This window comes from Nerophis lumbriciformis, linkage group LG37 (genome assembly GCF_033978685.3).
Source record: "Nerophis lumbriciformis linkage group LG37, RoL_Nlum_v2.1, whole genome shotgun sequence".
Lineage (NCBI taxonomy): Eukaryota > Metazoa > Chordata > Actinopteri > Syngnathiformes > Syngnathidae > Nerophis > Nerophis lumbriciformis.
Genome location: NC_084584.2, coordinates 10,659,805 through 10,673,022, shown reverse-complemented (window position 1 = coordinate 10,673,022; position 13,218 = coordinate 10,659,805). Strand labels below are relative to the sequence as shown.

The 13,218-nt window shown below is 40.6% G+C and overlaps 1 protein-coding gene across 4 annotated transcripts in view; it reads left to right on the top strand.

Annotated features, from left to right (window-relative positions):
- Nucleotides 1-13,218, top strand: part of gabbr2 (gamma-aminobutyric acid (GABA) B receptor, 2) — a 381,082-nt gene that overhangs the window by 207,678 nt on the left and 160,186 nt on the right. For all 4 annotated transcript variants that reach the window (XM_061931201.1, XM_061931198.1, XM_061931199.1 and 1 more), the window contains one exon: nucleotides 10,175-10,276. In XM_061931201.1, the coding sequence (XP_061787185.1) occupies nucleotides 10,175-10,276 (102 nt within the window). The remainder of the gene's footprint in view (nucleotides 1-10,174; nucleotides 10,277-13,218) is intronic.

Sequence of the window (13,218 nt, the reverse complement as noted above, 5' to 3'; positions counted from 1 at the left end):
TACAAGCAGACACAGTTTGGAGAAAGAAAAAAGAGAACGGACGCATTTTGGCTTAAAAACTGACGATAAAGGTGAAGTTATAACACTGAAACGCCCTCAGGAAGAGGTGCTTTAAGACAACATTTTCAATTTATGAATGTACAACTGTTTGTTTATGTAAAACTGTTTGTTTATTTTGTTGACTACTGACCAAAGAAAATAATAATAATAAACATGGCTAGCAAGTGTTGCGTCTGACCAGTCTACCTCTCAGGGAATTAAAGTCACTGGTTAATCCCAAGTTCTTTCAGATCACATATTTGCAGAGTAAGGACCATCAAGACAGAATAGGAATATTATCATGTTTTACTGAAGCTTCAGGAGACCAGCCGACATCAATACAGGCATACCGTCATCTCGGGATTCAAACAGGAAGAGACAACTTCTTGAATACGCAAACAACCCCCACCCTGTCCAGAAAGGAATACAGGCTCATTGTTCTACTACAGATAAGATATAAGGGAGTACTCCAACTCCTACATTGCAAGCCTTCAAGATACACACAGTTTACTTGCAGACATATTCCTAAAAAAATGGAAAGAGTACAAATGATTTAAAAATGACTATGAATATAGAAAGAACTCTTAAACATATATGCATTCTCCACACAAGTTAGAAGCTAACATCCGCAGTCGGCAGTGTTTTAGCTACTTCTAAATCACTAATCCTCGCCTCCATGGCAACAAATAATGTAAGTTTCTTACACGTATCATTATCACTGCAGGACGAGGAATAGCTAAACATGCTCCACTACACACCGTAGGAGGATACAATAGCTCACTGGCGTCACAATGTAAACAAACACCATGGGTGGATCTACACCTGACATCCACTGTAATGATACCAAGTACAGGAGCGTATCTAGTCGATACTATTATGATTACATCGATATTATTTATCCTCATATAATCTTTATTCCTTTTTTAAAATTCATATTATGTTTATAAACTTAGGAAATATGTCCCTGGACACATGAGGACTATCATACTAATACTATCATACTCAATTGCTACCAGTGATCATGTGTGCAGTGGAAACATACTTTGAGGTGTAGATCTGCAACATTAGCTAGAAAGCTAGCACGCTAAACTTAGCATTCCGAATTGCTAACAGTGAGCTTGCTTCAAGTAATAAAATATTTACCTCTGAAGTGTATACCTGGGAAGCCAGCATGCTAACAACATTTTAATTTAGTAACATGTTAACAGTGAGCATTACTCAAGTAGCAAAATATTTGGCTTTGTACTGTACCTGCAAAATTAGGTTGAGAGCTAGCATGTTAATGTTAGCGTACTACATTATTAACAGTGAGCATGTGTCATGTAGCAAAATAGTATATCCCTGTGAAATTAGCTGGAAAGCTAGCATGCTAATGTTAGTATACTAAATTCATAACAAGGAGCATGCGTCAAGTCGCAAAATAGTCCAGGGTGTATACCTGTGAAATTAGTTGGAAAGCTAGCATGCTAACGCTAGCATATTAAATTATTAACAGTGAGCATGTGTCAAGTAGCAAAATAGTGTATATCTGTGAAATTAGTTGGAAAGCTAGCATGCTAACGTTAGCATATTAAATTATTAACAGTGAGCATGTGTCAAGTAGCAAAATAGTGTATATCTGTGAAATTAGTTGGAAAGCTAGCATGTTAGTGTTAGCATATTAAATTATTAACAGGGAGCATGTGTCAAGTAGCAAAATAGTCCAGGGTGTATACCTATGAAACTAGTTGGAAAGCTAGCATGCTAATGTTAGCATATTAAATTATTAACAGTGACCATGTGTCAAGTAGCAAAATAGTGTATATCTGTGAAATTAGCTGGAAAGCTAGCATGCTAACGTTAGTATACTAAATTCATAACAAGGAGCATGCGTCAAGTAGCAAAATAGTCCAGGGTGTATACCTGTGAAATTAGTTGGAAAGCTAGAATGCTAATGTTCGCATAATAAATTATTAACAGTGATTGTGTCCAGTAACAAAATAGTCCAGGGTTTATATTTGTGAAATTAGTTGTAAAACTAGCATGCTAATGTTAGCATATTAAATTAACAGTGAGCATGTGTCAAGTAGCAAAATAGTCCTGGGTGTATACCTGTGAAATTAGTTGGAAAGCTAACATTCTAACGTTAGCATATTAAATTATTAACAGTGAGCATGTGTCAAGTAGCAAAATAGTCCAGGGTGTATACCTATGAAATTAGTTGGAAAGTTAGCATGCTAATGTTAGCATAATACATTTTTAGCAGTGATTCTGTGTCAAGTAGCAAAATAGTCCAGGGTGTATACCTATGAAATTAGTTGGAAAGCTAGCATGCTAATGTTAGCATATTAAATTATTAACAGTGAGCATGTGTCAAGTAGCAAAATAGTCCAGGGTGTATACCTGTGAAATTAGTTGGAAAGCTAGCATGGTAGTGTTAGCATAATAAATTATTAACAGTGATTATGTGTCAAGTAGCAAAATAGTCCAGGGTGTATACCTATGAAATTAGTTGTAAAGCTAGCATGCTAATGTTGGCGAGCTAACATGGCCAACAGTGAGCAAATGATTTGACTCTGAGGTATACACCTGCAAAACTAGCATGCTAACAATTGACTAGCATTAGCAGGATCAGGAGCTGTAATGTCAGAAGAGAGTGTTTGTATGTACAGTATTATGATGTTCTTCTCCGCCATCAAGTCACAGCTACAAGTACGGTAGTTAGGTTTCCCTCTCACAAGCCCCACATCACCGTACCACACCTTCTCCTTCTTGGAGTGTTGGCAGCAGACAGAAGTAGTAACATGGCACACAGCACATCTTGGCTGGGAAGTGTGGGAAAGAGGAGTTAGAGGATGGCACTGTGTGTGTGTGTGTGTGTGTGTGTGTGTGTGTGTGTGTGTGTGTGTGTGTGTGTGTGTGTGTGTGTGTGTGTGTGTGTGTGTGTGTGTGTGTGTGTGTGTGTGTGTGTGTGTGTGTGTGTGTGTGTGTGTGTGTGTGTGTGTGTGTGTGTGTGTGTGTGTGTGTGTGTGTGTGTGTGTGTGTGTGTGTGTGTGTGTGTGTGTGTGTGTGTGTGTGTGTGTGTGTGTGTGTGTGTGTGTGTGTGTGTGTGTGTGTGTGTGTGTGTGTGTGTGTGTGTGTGTGTGTGTGTGTGTGTGTGTGTGTGTGTGTGTGTGTGTGTGTGTGTGTGTGTGTGTGTGTGTGTGTGTGTGTGTGTGTGTGTGTGTGTGTGTGTGTGTGTGTGTGTGTGTGTGTGTGTGTGTGTGTGTGTGTGTGTGTGTGTGTGTGTGTGTGTGTGTGTGTGTGTGTGTGTGTGTGTGTGTGTGTGTGTGTGTGTGTGTGTGTGTGTGTGTGTGTGTGTGTGTGTGTGTGTGTGTGTGTGTGTGTGTGTGTGTGTGTGTGTGTGTGTGTGTGTGTGTGTGTGTGTGTGTGTGTGTGTGTGTGTGTGTGTGTGTGTGTGTGTGTGTGTGTGTGTGTGTGTGTGTGTGTGTGTGTGTGTGTGTGTGTGTGTGTGTGTGTGTGTGTGTGTGTGTGTGTGTGTGTGTGTGTGTGTGTGTGTGTGTGTGTGTCTACCCTTCTTGAGACATCAACAAGGAAAAGTAGCTTCCATGTGAGGACCGAAACCATTGCATCTAATAGAGAGCCAAATACTACAGTCCGTGAACATTGCTCCAAAGTCACGATTTTTTGTTGATTTAATGTGCATACAAAAAGTAAACATTGACAGCAATATATGATCAAACAAGAGAGCAGCTAAAGAAGGACTTCCCTATTTATCCCCGAAAAAACCTGCCAGGTGAACAGCTGACTTTTGTCATAATTTTGCCAACATTTTAAAATATTCTCATAAAATTCTGACTTTTGTCGAGTAAAATTACGACTCTTTTCATAAAATTGCGACTTATTGAGTAAAATTCCAACTTTTGTCATAATGTTGCACAAATGTTCAGTTTTTCTTGTAACATTTTGACTTGCGTTGAGTAAAATTACGACTTTTATTATAATACTAGAGGTAGGCATTTTTCGGAGGTCCCAAGAAGGTAACAAGTGTGTGTGTGTGTGTGTGTGTGTGTGTGTGTGTGTGTGTGTGTGTGTGTGTGTGTGTGTGTGTGTGTGAGCGCGTTGCTACCCTTCTTGAGACATCAACAAGGAAAAGTAGCTTCCATATGAGGACCGGTGAACAAGCTAGGACCGAAACCATTGCATCTAATAGAGAGCCAAATACTAGAGTCTGTGAACATTGCTCCAAAGTCAGGATTTTTGTTGATTTCATGTGCATACAAAAGTAAACATCGACAGCAATATATGATCAAACAAGACAGCAGCTAAAGAAGGACTTCCCTATTCATCCCCGAAAAAACCTGCCAGGTGAACAGCTGACTTTTGTCATAATTTTGCCAACATTTTAAAGTTTTCTTATAAAATTGTGACTTTTGTCGAGTAAAATGACGACTCTTTTCATAAAATTGCCAACATTTTAAGCTTTTATTGTAAAACTGCGACTGTTTTTGAGTAAAATTCCAACTTTTGTCATAATGTTGCACAAATGTTCAGTTTTTCTTGTAACATTTTGACTTGCGTTGAGTAAAATTACGACTTTTATTATAATACTAGAGGTAGGCATTTTTCGGAGGTCCCAAGAAGGTAACAAGTGTGTGTGTGTGTGTGTGTGTGTGTGTGTGTGTGTGTGTGTGTGTGTGTGTGTGTGTGTGTGTGTGTGTGTGTGTGTGCGTGTGTGTGTGAGCGTGTGCGCGTTGCTACCCTTCTTGAGACATCAACAAGGAAAAGTAGCTTCCATATGAGGACCGGTGAACAAGCTAGGACCGAAACCATTGCATCTAATAGAGAGCCAAATACTAGAGTCCGTGAACATTGCTCCAAAGTCAGGATTTTTGTTGATTTCATGTGCATACAAAAGTAAACATCGACAGCAATATATGATAAAACAAGACAGCAGCTAAAAAAGGACTTCCCTATTCATCCCCGAAAAAACCTGCCAGGTGAACAGCTGACTTTTGTCATAATTTTGCCAACATTTTAAAGTTTTCTTATAAAATTGTGACTTTTGTCGAGTAAAATTACGACTCTTTTCATAAAATTGCCAAAATTTTAAGTTTTTCTTGTAAAATTGCGACTTATTGAGTAAAATTCCAACTTTTATCATAATGTTGCACAAATGTTCAGCTTTTCTTGTAACATTTTGACTTGCGTTGAGTAAAATTACGACTTTTATTATAATACTAGAGGTATTTTTCAGAGGTCTCAAGAAGGCAACAAGTGTGTGTGTGTGTGTGTGTGTGTGTGTGTGTGTGTGTGTGTGTGTGTGCGTGTGTGTGTGCGTGTGCGCGTTGCTACCCTTCTTGAGACATCAACAAGGAAATGTAGCTTCCATATGAGAACCGGTGAACAAGCTAGGACCGAAACCATTGCATCTAATAGAGAGCCAAATACTAGAGTCCGTGAACATTGCTCCAAAGTCAGGATTTTTTGTTGATTTAATGTGCATACAAAAAGTAAACATTGACAGCACTATATGATCAAACAAGAGAGCAGCTAAAGAAGGACTTCCCTATTTATCCCCGAAAAAACCTGCCAGGTGACCAGTTGACTTTTGTCATAATTTTGCCAACATTTTAAAGTTTTCTTATAAAATTGTGACTTTTGTCGAGTAAAATGACGACTCTTTGCATAAAATTGCCAACATTTTAAGCTTTTCTTGTAAAACTGCGATTGTTTTTGAGTAAAATTCCAACTTTTGTCATAATGTTGCACAAATGTTTGCGTGCGTGCGTGCGTGCGTGCGTGCGTGCGTGCGTGCGTGCAGTTTGTGTGTGTGTGCGTGTGTCGCCATGCGAGGTTGTAGAAGAATCCTTTTATCGCTCCCCTCCTGAAAGCGGCTTAGGACCCAAGGCCCGATTCAGTCAGGCTGCTAGCAGATTGTCTTCTAATCCTCGTGTACAAATATGCAGCCATCATTATTTGCACAGAAGACCCTTTTTGACTTTCACTTTTAGGGTCTTGGAGCTAGAAAGCAGCTGGACAAAGGCAAAGAATGATAATGAAATAATAATGAAATCTGCCTTCACACATACAACTTTTGTCCCCACCCAAACAGCAGCTCACACATTGTGTAAGTCTTTCTGCAAAACCAACTACTTGTTCCTGTTGAGGATTGCAAGTTAATAACTCACTGGATCTGTGTTTATACCATTTGTCAAAAAGAAAAGGGAATTAGAACAATAATGGTGATATTTGAACATGAACTATATGTTTTGGGTTAAAAAGCAACTGTTGTATTATCAGCACAGAAAATCAAAAATAGTTACATAAAAGATGCAGAGTTGCATGTTGACTGAATGAGGAATGAATTATGCTGCTACCATTGCTCACACCTGGACTTGTTGCATCACCTTTTGACTCACTTGTTTGCACAGACCTGCTGGACAATATACTAGTTTGAACCCTAGTTGACAATATACTAGTTAGCCCTGCTTGAAAATATCTTAGTTAGAACCCTGGTTGACAATATACTGGTTTGAACCCTGGTTGACAATATACTAGTTAGAACCCTGGTTGACAATATACTAGTTAGAACCCTGGTTGACAATATACTAGTCTGAAACCTGGTTGACAATATACTAGTTTGAACCCTGGTTGACAGTATACTAGTTTGAACCCTGGTTGACAATATACTAGTTAGAACCCTGGTTGACAATATACTAGTCTGAAACCTGGTTGACAATATACTAGTTTGAACCCTGGTTGACAGTATACTAGTTAGAACCCTGGTTGACAATATACTGGTTAGAACCCTGGTTGACAATATACTAGTCTGAAACCTGGTTGACAATATACTAGTTAGAAGCCTGGTTGACAGTATACTAGTTTGAACCCTGGTTGACAGTATACTAGTTAGAACCCTGGTTGACAATATACTGGTTAGAACCCTGGTTGACAATATACTAGTCTGAAACCTGGTTGACAATATACTAGTTAGAAGCCTGGTTGACAGTATACTAGTTTGAACCCTGGTTGACAGTATACTAGTTAGAACCCTGGTTGACAATATACTGGTTAGAACCCTGGTTGACATTATACTAGTTAGAACCCTGGTTGACAGTATACTAGTTAGAACCCTGGTTGACAATATACTGGTTAGAACCCTGGTTGACAGTATACTAGTTAGAACCCTGGTTGACAATATACTGGTTAGAACCCTGGTTGACAGTATACTAGTTGGAACCCTGGTTGACAGGATATTGGTTTGAACCCTGGTTGACAATATACTAGTTTGAACCCTGGTTGACATGATACTAGTTAGAACCCTGGTTGACATGATACTAGTTTGAACCAAACAGCAGCACCGAGCATTGTGATGTATGGTGTGTTGTGATGTGTATTTAGTTGTCATGTTATTCTACATGTTGTGTGGTGTGTTGTGATGTGTATTTAGTTGTCATGTTATTCTACATGTTGTGTTGTGATGTGTATTTAGTTGTCATGTTATTCTACATGTTGTGTTGTGATGTGTATTTAGTTGTCATGTTATTCTACATGTTGTATGGTGTGTTGTGATGTGTATTTAGTTGTCATGTTATTCTACATGTTGTGTTGTGATGTGTATTTAGTTGTCATGTTATTCTACATGTTGTATGGTGTGTTGTGATGTGTATTTAATTGTCATGATATTCTACATGTGTTGGCCCCTCTCTGAAGTGAGAGTGAAGTGAAGATTGTAGTGCAACTTTGCACGTTGTATAACTTGTACAAGTGAATAATGAATATTCCTCTGACAGTGTTGTTGACAACTATTGGCGCCACTTTTCTATTCGTCATCCTCTTCCTCTGTCACTCTCCCACTGATCTGCTGTGCCGCCAGTCGCCATGCCAGCTCGCCGTTATGCAACGGCGGTTAAAGAAGCAGTCGGCGACATGCGCCGCACTTATTCACACATCGCACAGTCCAAAACCTGCAAGTCAGTCCTTGTTGTATCCATGGCCGCCGTTAATGAGCAAGTCAGCTAGCTACAGTAGGCTAGCACACATGACTCTGATGATGTTTTCTAATCAACTTTAATGCCAGACAGGATTAGGAATGTCTGGCTCTTTAATTACACTAACAACACACTTTTACCCTCATTCTTTTGTTTTATTGCTAAATTAATATATAAAATATTACATTAAAAAATATTAAATATCAAATAACAGTGGGAAAAAAATTATATATATATGTATGTGTGTTTGTGTGTATTTATGTGTGTGTGTATATATACAGTATATGTGTGTGTATTTATATGTGTTCATGTACAGTATGTGTGTGTGTATACAGTATATATTAGGGCTGCAACAACTAATCGATTAAAATCGATTATAAAAATAGTTGGTGATTAATTTAGTCATCGATTCGTTGGATCTATGCTATGCGCATGCGCAGAGGCAATTTTTTATTTTTATTTTTTTAAACCTTTATTTATAAACTGCAACATGTACAAACAGCTGAGAAACAATAATCAAAATAAGTATGGTGCCAGTATGCTGGTTTTTTTTCTTCCAATAAATAACTGGAAAGGATAGAAATGTAGTTTGTCTCTTTTATCCGATTATTAATCGATTAATCGAAGTAATAGTCGACAGATTAATCGATTATCATATTAATCGTTAGTTGCAGCCCTGGTATATATCTGTGTGTATATACTGTATGTATGTATGTATGTATGTATGAATGTTTATATATATATATATATATATATATATATATATATATATATATATATATATATATATATATATATATATATATATATACTGTATGTGTATTTATATATATATACTCAGTGGCCTAGTGGTTAGAGTGTCCGCCCTGAGATCGGTAAGTTGTGGGTTCAAACCCCGGCCGAGTCATACCAAAGACTATAAAAATGGGACCCATTACCTCCCTGCTTGGCACTCAGCATCAAGGGTTGGAATTGGGGGTTAAATCACCAAAAATGATTCCCGGGCGCGGCCACCGCTGCTGCCCACTGCTCCCCTCACCTCCCAGGGGGTGATCAAGGGTGATGGGTCAAATGCAGAGAATAATTTCGCCACACCTAGTGTGTGTGTGACAATCATTGGTACTTTAACTTTAACTTTATATATATATATACATATATATATGTGTATGTGTGTATTTATATATGTCTGAATGTGTTCATGTACAGTATGTGTGTGTAAATACATATATTTTTTTGTGTATATGTGTGTGTATATATATTTGTGTGTGTGTGTGTGTGTGTGTGTGTGTGTGTGTGTGTGTGTGTGTGTGTGTGTGTGTGTGTGTGTGTGTGTGTGTGTGTGTGTGTGTGTAAATGGTGAATGGGTTATACTTGTATAGCGCTTTTCTACCTTCAAGGTACTCAAAGCGCTTTGACACTATTTCCACATTCACCCATTCACACACACATTCACACACTGGAGCTGCCATGCAAGGCCCTAACCACCACCCATCAGGAGCAAGGGTGAAGTGTCTTGCTCAAGGACACAACGGACCTAACAAGGTTGGAAGTAGGTGGGGATCGAACCTGGAACCCTCAGGTTACTGGCACGGCCACTCTCCCAAGACCGCCACGCCGTCCCCATATATATATATATATATATATATATATATATATATATATATATATATATATATATATATATATATATATATATATATACACAATAAGTTATTAATAAAGTGGACAAAATACAACTTGCAACTATTGACAATAAAGACTCGAGTTTCCAAGTTGTTTTTGTTGATAATTATAAGTTTATATTATCAATTGATTAATTTTATTTTATTTTATTGTTTGTCAGTATTTTTCTTTGACTGGATTTATGTAAGATTTTTATCGATTAAAATTCGTATGACGATTAAAAAAATAAAAAAGATTTGAAAAAAAAATCAACACTTTAATGACAAATGTTATTCTCATTGAACAAACCAAAAAATATAGACATTTTTTCAGTCAAGATTTGACATGAACGGAACACGCTTTTGTTCATGTTATTTCACATTACTAATAATGGTACGCACTAAATAAAAAATCTGAAAATGTTTGCGTCGGAGATGCTTTGCTGAACTAAGCTATGCTACGCTAACACTTGCACTGTACTTACCTCCTCCTTGTCTCAGGTGAGGAACGACCTGACGAGCGAGTTGGAGAAGGCCGACATCCAGATCGCCGATACGGAAAGTTTCTCCAACGACCCGTGCATCAACGTGAAGAAGCTCAAGGTGAGCCCGATGCTGCTGTTGTGTTCGGGTGTCAGCGCCCCCTGGTGGAGGTCCCCCTCTCTGCTCAGCGTGTTGAATAAATGAAGAGCAGCAGTTAATGCTGTCCGAGATAAATCCCTGGGGATGAATAATTCATGCCAATTGTCCTCCAATTTGACTGTGCTGTGGACAGCAGCTCTCCATGATAGTCGCTAATGAGTCATGGCTCAGCGAGGGCGGGGGGGCTGCACCGTGACCTCATGTGACCCCCGTCGTTAGTAATGGATGCACTAATGGCTTACATATTTGTCATTACTGTATAGTCTCATATTATTTTACTTCAGTCCAGACATTTTTATTATTACAAACGGATGATACAAACATTAAGCTTTACACATTACTGCTCTTTTGGGCTTTTCTGGCTGTGGCCATAGCCGCAGTCACATGTGACTCTCCTGCAGGGAAGACCGCACACCTGCACCCTAGGGCTGGGTAATATCACCCAAAATCCATATCACGGTCTAAATGACGCGATGTACAACTTTATATTGGAAGTTTTTCTGAATAGCTTTTCTAGTCCATTAGCAAATCTAATTTGATTTAAAAAAAAAAAAAAAAACAGATATAATGTCATTTTTTGAGAGCGCCTCCATCCTGCCCACAAAGCCTTCTAAATAAGAATTAGTTGATCATTTCAGTATACCCACAAGTCATTGTTTTAAATGTTATCACTTTAAAAATGCATGCCCTAAAACACAACACAGCATTAGTCACTAGCATATACACATGCTGTACAATAGTAGTCGCTCACATGCACACATACATATATGATCAGGGATCCTGCATGACTATGTATGATCAGGGATCCTGCATGACCATGTATGATCAGGGATCCTGCATGGCCATGTATGATCAGGGATTCTGCATGGCCATGTATGATCAGGGATCCTGCATGGCCATGTATGATCAGGGATTCTGCATGACCATGTATGATCAGGGATCCTGCATGGCCATGTATGATCAGGGATCCCGGATGGCCATGTATGATCAGGGATCCTGGATGGCCATATATGATCAGGGATCCTGCATGACTATGTATGATCAGGGATCTTGCATGACCATGTATGATCAGGGATCCTGCATGGCCATGTATGATCAGGAATCCCGGATGGCCATATATGATCAGGGATCCTGCATGACCATGTAGGATCAGGGATCCTGCATGACCATGTAGGATCAGGGATCCTGCATGGCCATGTATGATCAGGGATCCTGCATGACCATGTATGATCAGGGATCCCGAATGGCCATGTATGATCAGGGATCCCGCATGGCCATGTATGATCAGGGATCCCGCATGGCCATGTATGATCAGGGATCCCGCATGACCATGTATGATCAGGGATCCCGGATGGCCATGTATGATCAGGGATCCCAGATGGTCATGTATGATCAGGGATCGTGGATGGCCATATATGGTCGCGGGATGCCGGTAGGCCATATATGGTCGCAAGATGCCAGATGGCCATATATGGTCACGGGATGCCGTATGGAACAGGAATCCCAAATGGCCATATATAAATAATAAATGATAAATGGGTTGTACTTGTATAGCGCTTTTCTACCTTCAAGGTACTCAAAGCGCTTTGACACTACTTCCACATTTACCCATTCACACACACATTCACACACTGATGGCGGGAGCTGCCATGCAAGGCGCTAACCAGCAGCCATCAGGAGCAAGGGTGAAGTGTCTTGCTCAGGACACAACGGACATGACGAGGTTGGTACTAGGTGGGGATTGAACCAGGGACCCTCGGGTCGCGCACGGCCACTCTCCCACTGCGCCATGCCGTCCCATATATATGGTTGCGGGATGCCGGTAAGCCATATATGGTTGCGGTATGTCGAACGGCCATATATGGTCAGCGATGCCAGATGGTCATATATGGTCGCGGGATGCCGAATGGCCAAATATGAATCGCGGGATCTCCAATGGCATTATATATTCTTGGGATCCCCGATGGCCATAAATGGTCTTGGGATCTCCGATGGCCATATATGGTCTCGGGATTCCCGATGGCCATATATGGTCTTGGGATCCCCGATGGCCATATATGGTCGCGGGATCCCCGGTGGCCATATATGGTCGCGGGATTACGATGGCCATATATGGTCGCGGTATCCCCGATGGCTATATATGGTCGCGGGATTCCCGATGGCCAAATAAGGTCACGGGATCCCCGATGGCCATATATGGTCGCGGGATCCCCGATGGCCAAATAAGGTCGCGGGATCCCCGATGGCCATATATGGTCGCGGTATCCCCGATGGCCATATATGGTCGCGGTATCCCCGATGGCCAAATAAGGTCACGGGATTCCCCGATGGCCATATATGGTCGCGGGATCCCCGATGGCCAAATAAGGTCGCGGGATCCCCGATGGCCATATATGGTCTCGGGATCCCCGATGGCCAAATAAGGTCACGGGATCCCCGATGGCCATATATGGTCGTGGTATGCCAGATGGCCATATAAGGTCGCGGGATCCCCATATATGGTCGTGGTATGCCGGATGGCCATATATGGTCACGGGATGGCCATATATGGTCGCGGCATGGCGGCTGGCCATATATGGTCGCGGGATAGCCATATATGGTCGCGGAATGGCCATATATGGTCTCGGGATAGCCATATATGGTCGCGACATGGCAGCTGGCCATATATGGTCGCGGGATGCCCGGATAGCCATATGGAGGGTGATAGGCCATGGCCTCAGGAAGGAGGCTTTGTGACGAGTGTGAGAAAGAAGAAGGCGGCGGGTTAGTTGCTAGCAGGCCGTGTTTCCTCATCAATTAAAGGAGTTTATGTGGCACTTTAAGCACACAATCCAACTCATTAAGCTTTACGTCTCGGAGTACACAAAGAAAGTCATGAAAGGCAAGCAGGTGGAGGTTTTGTA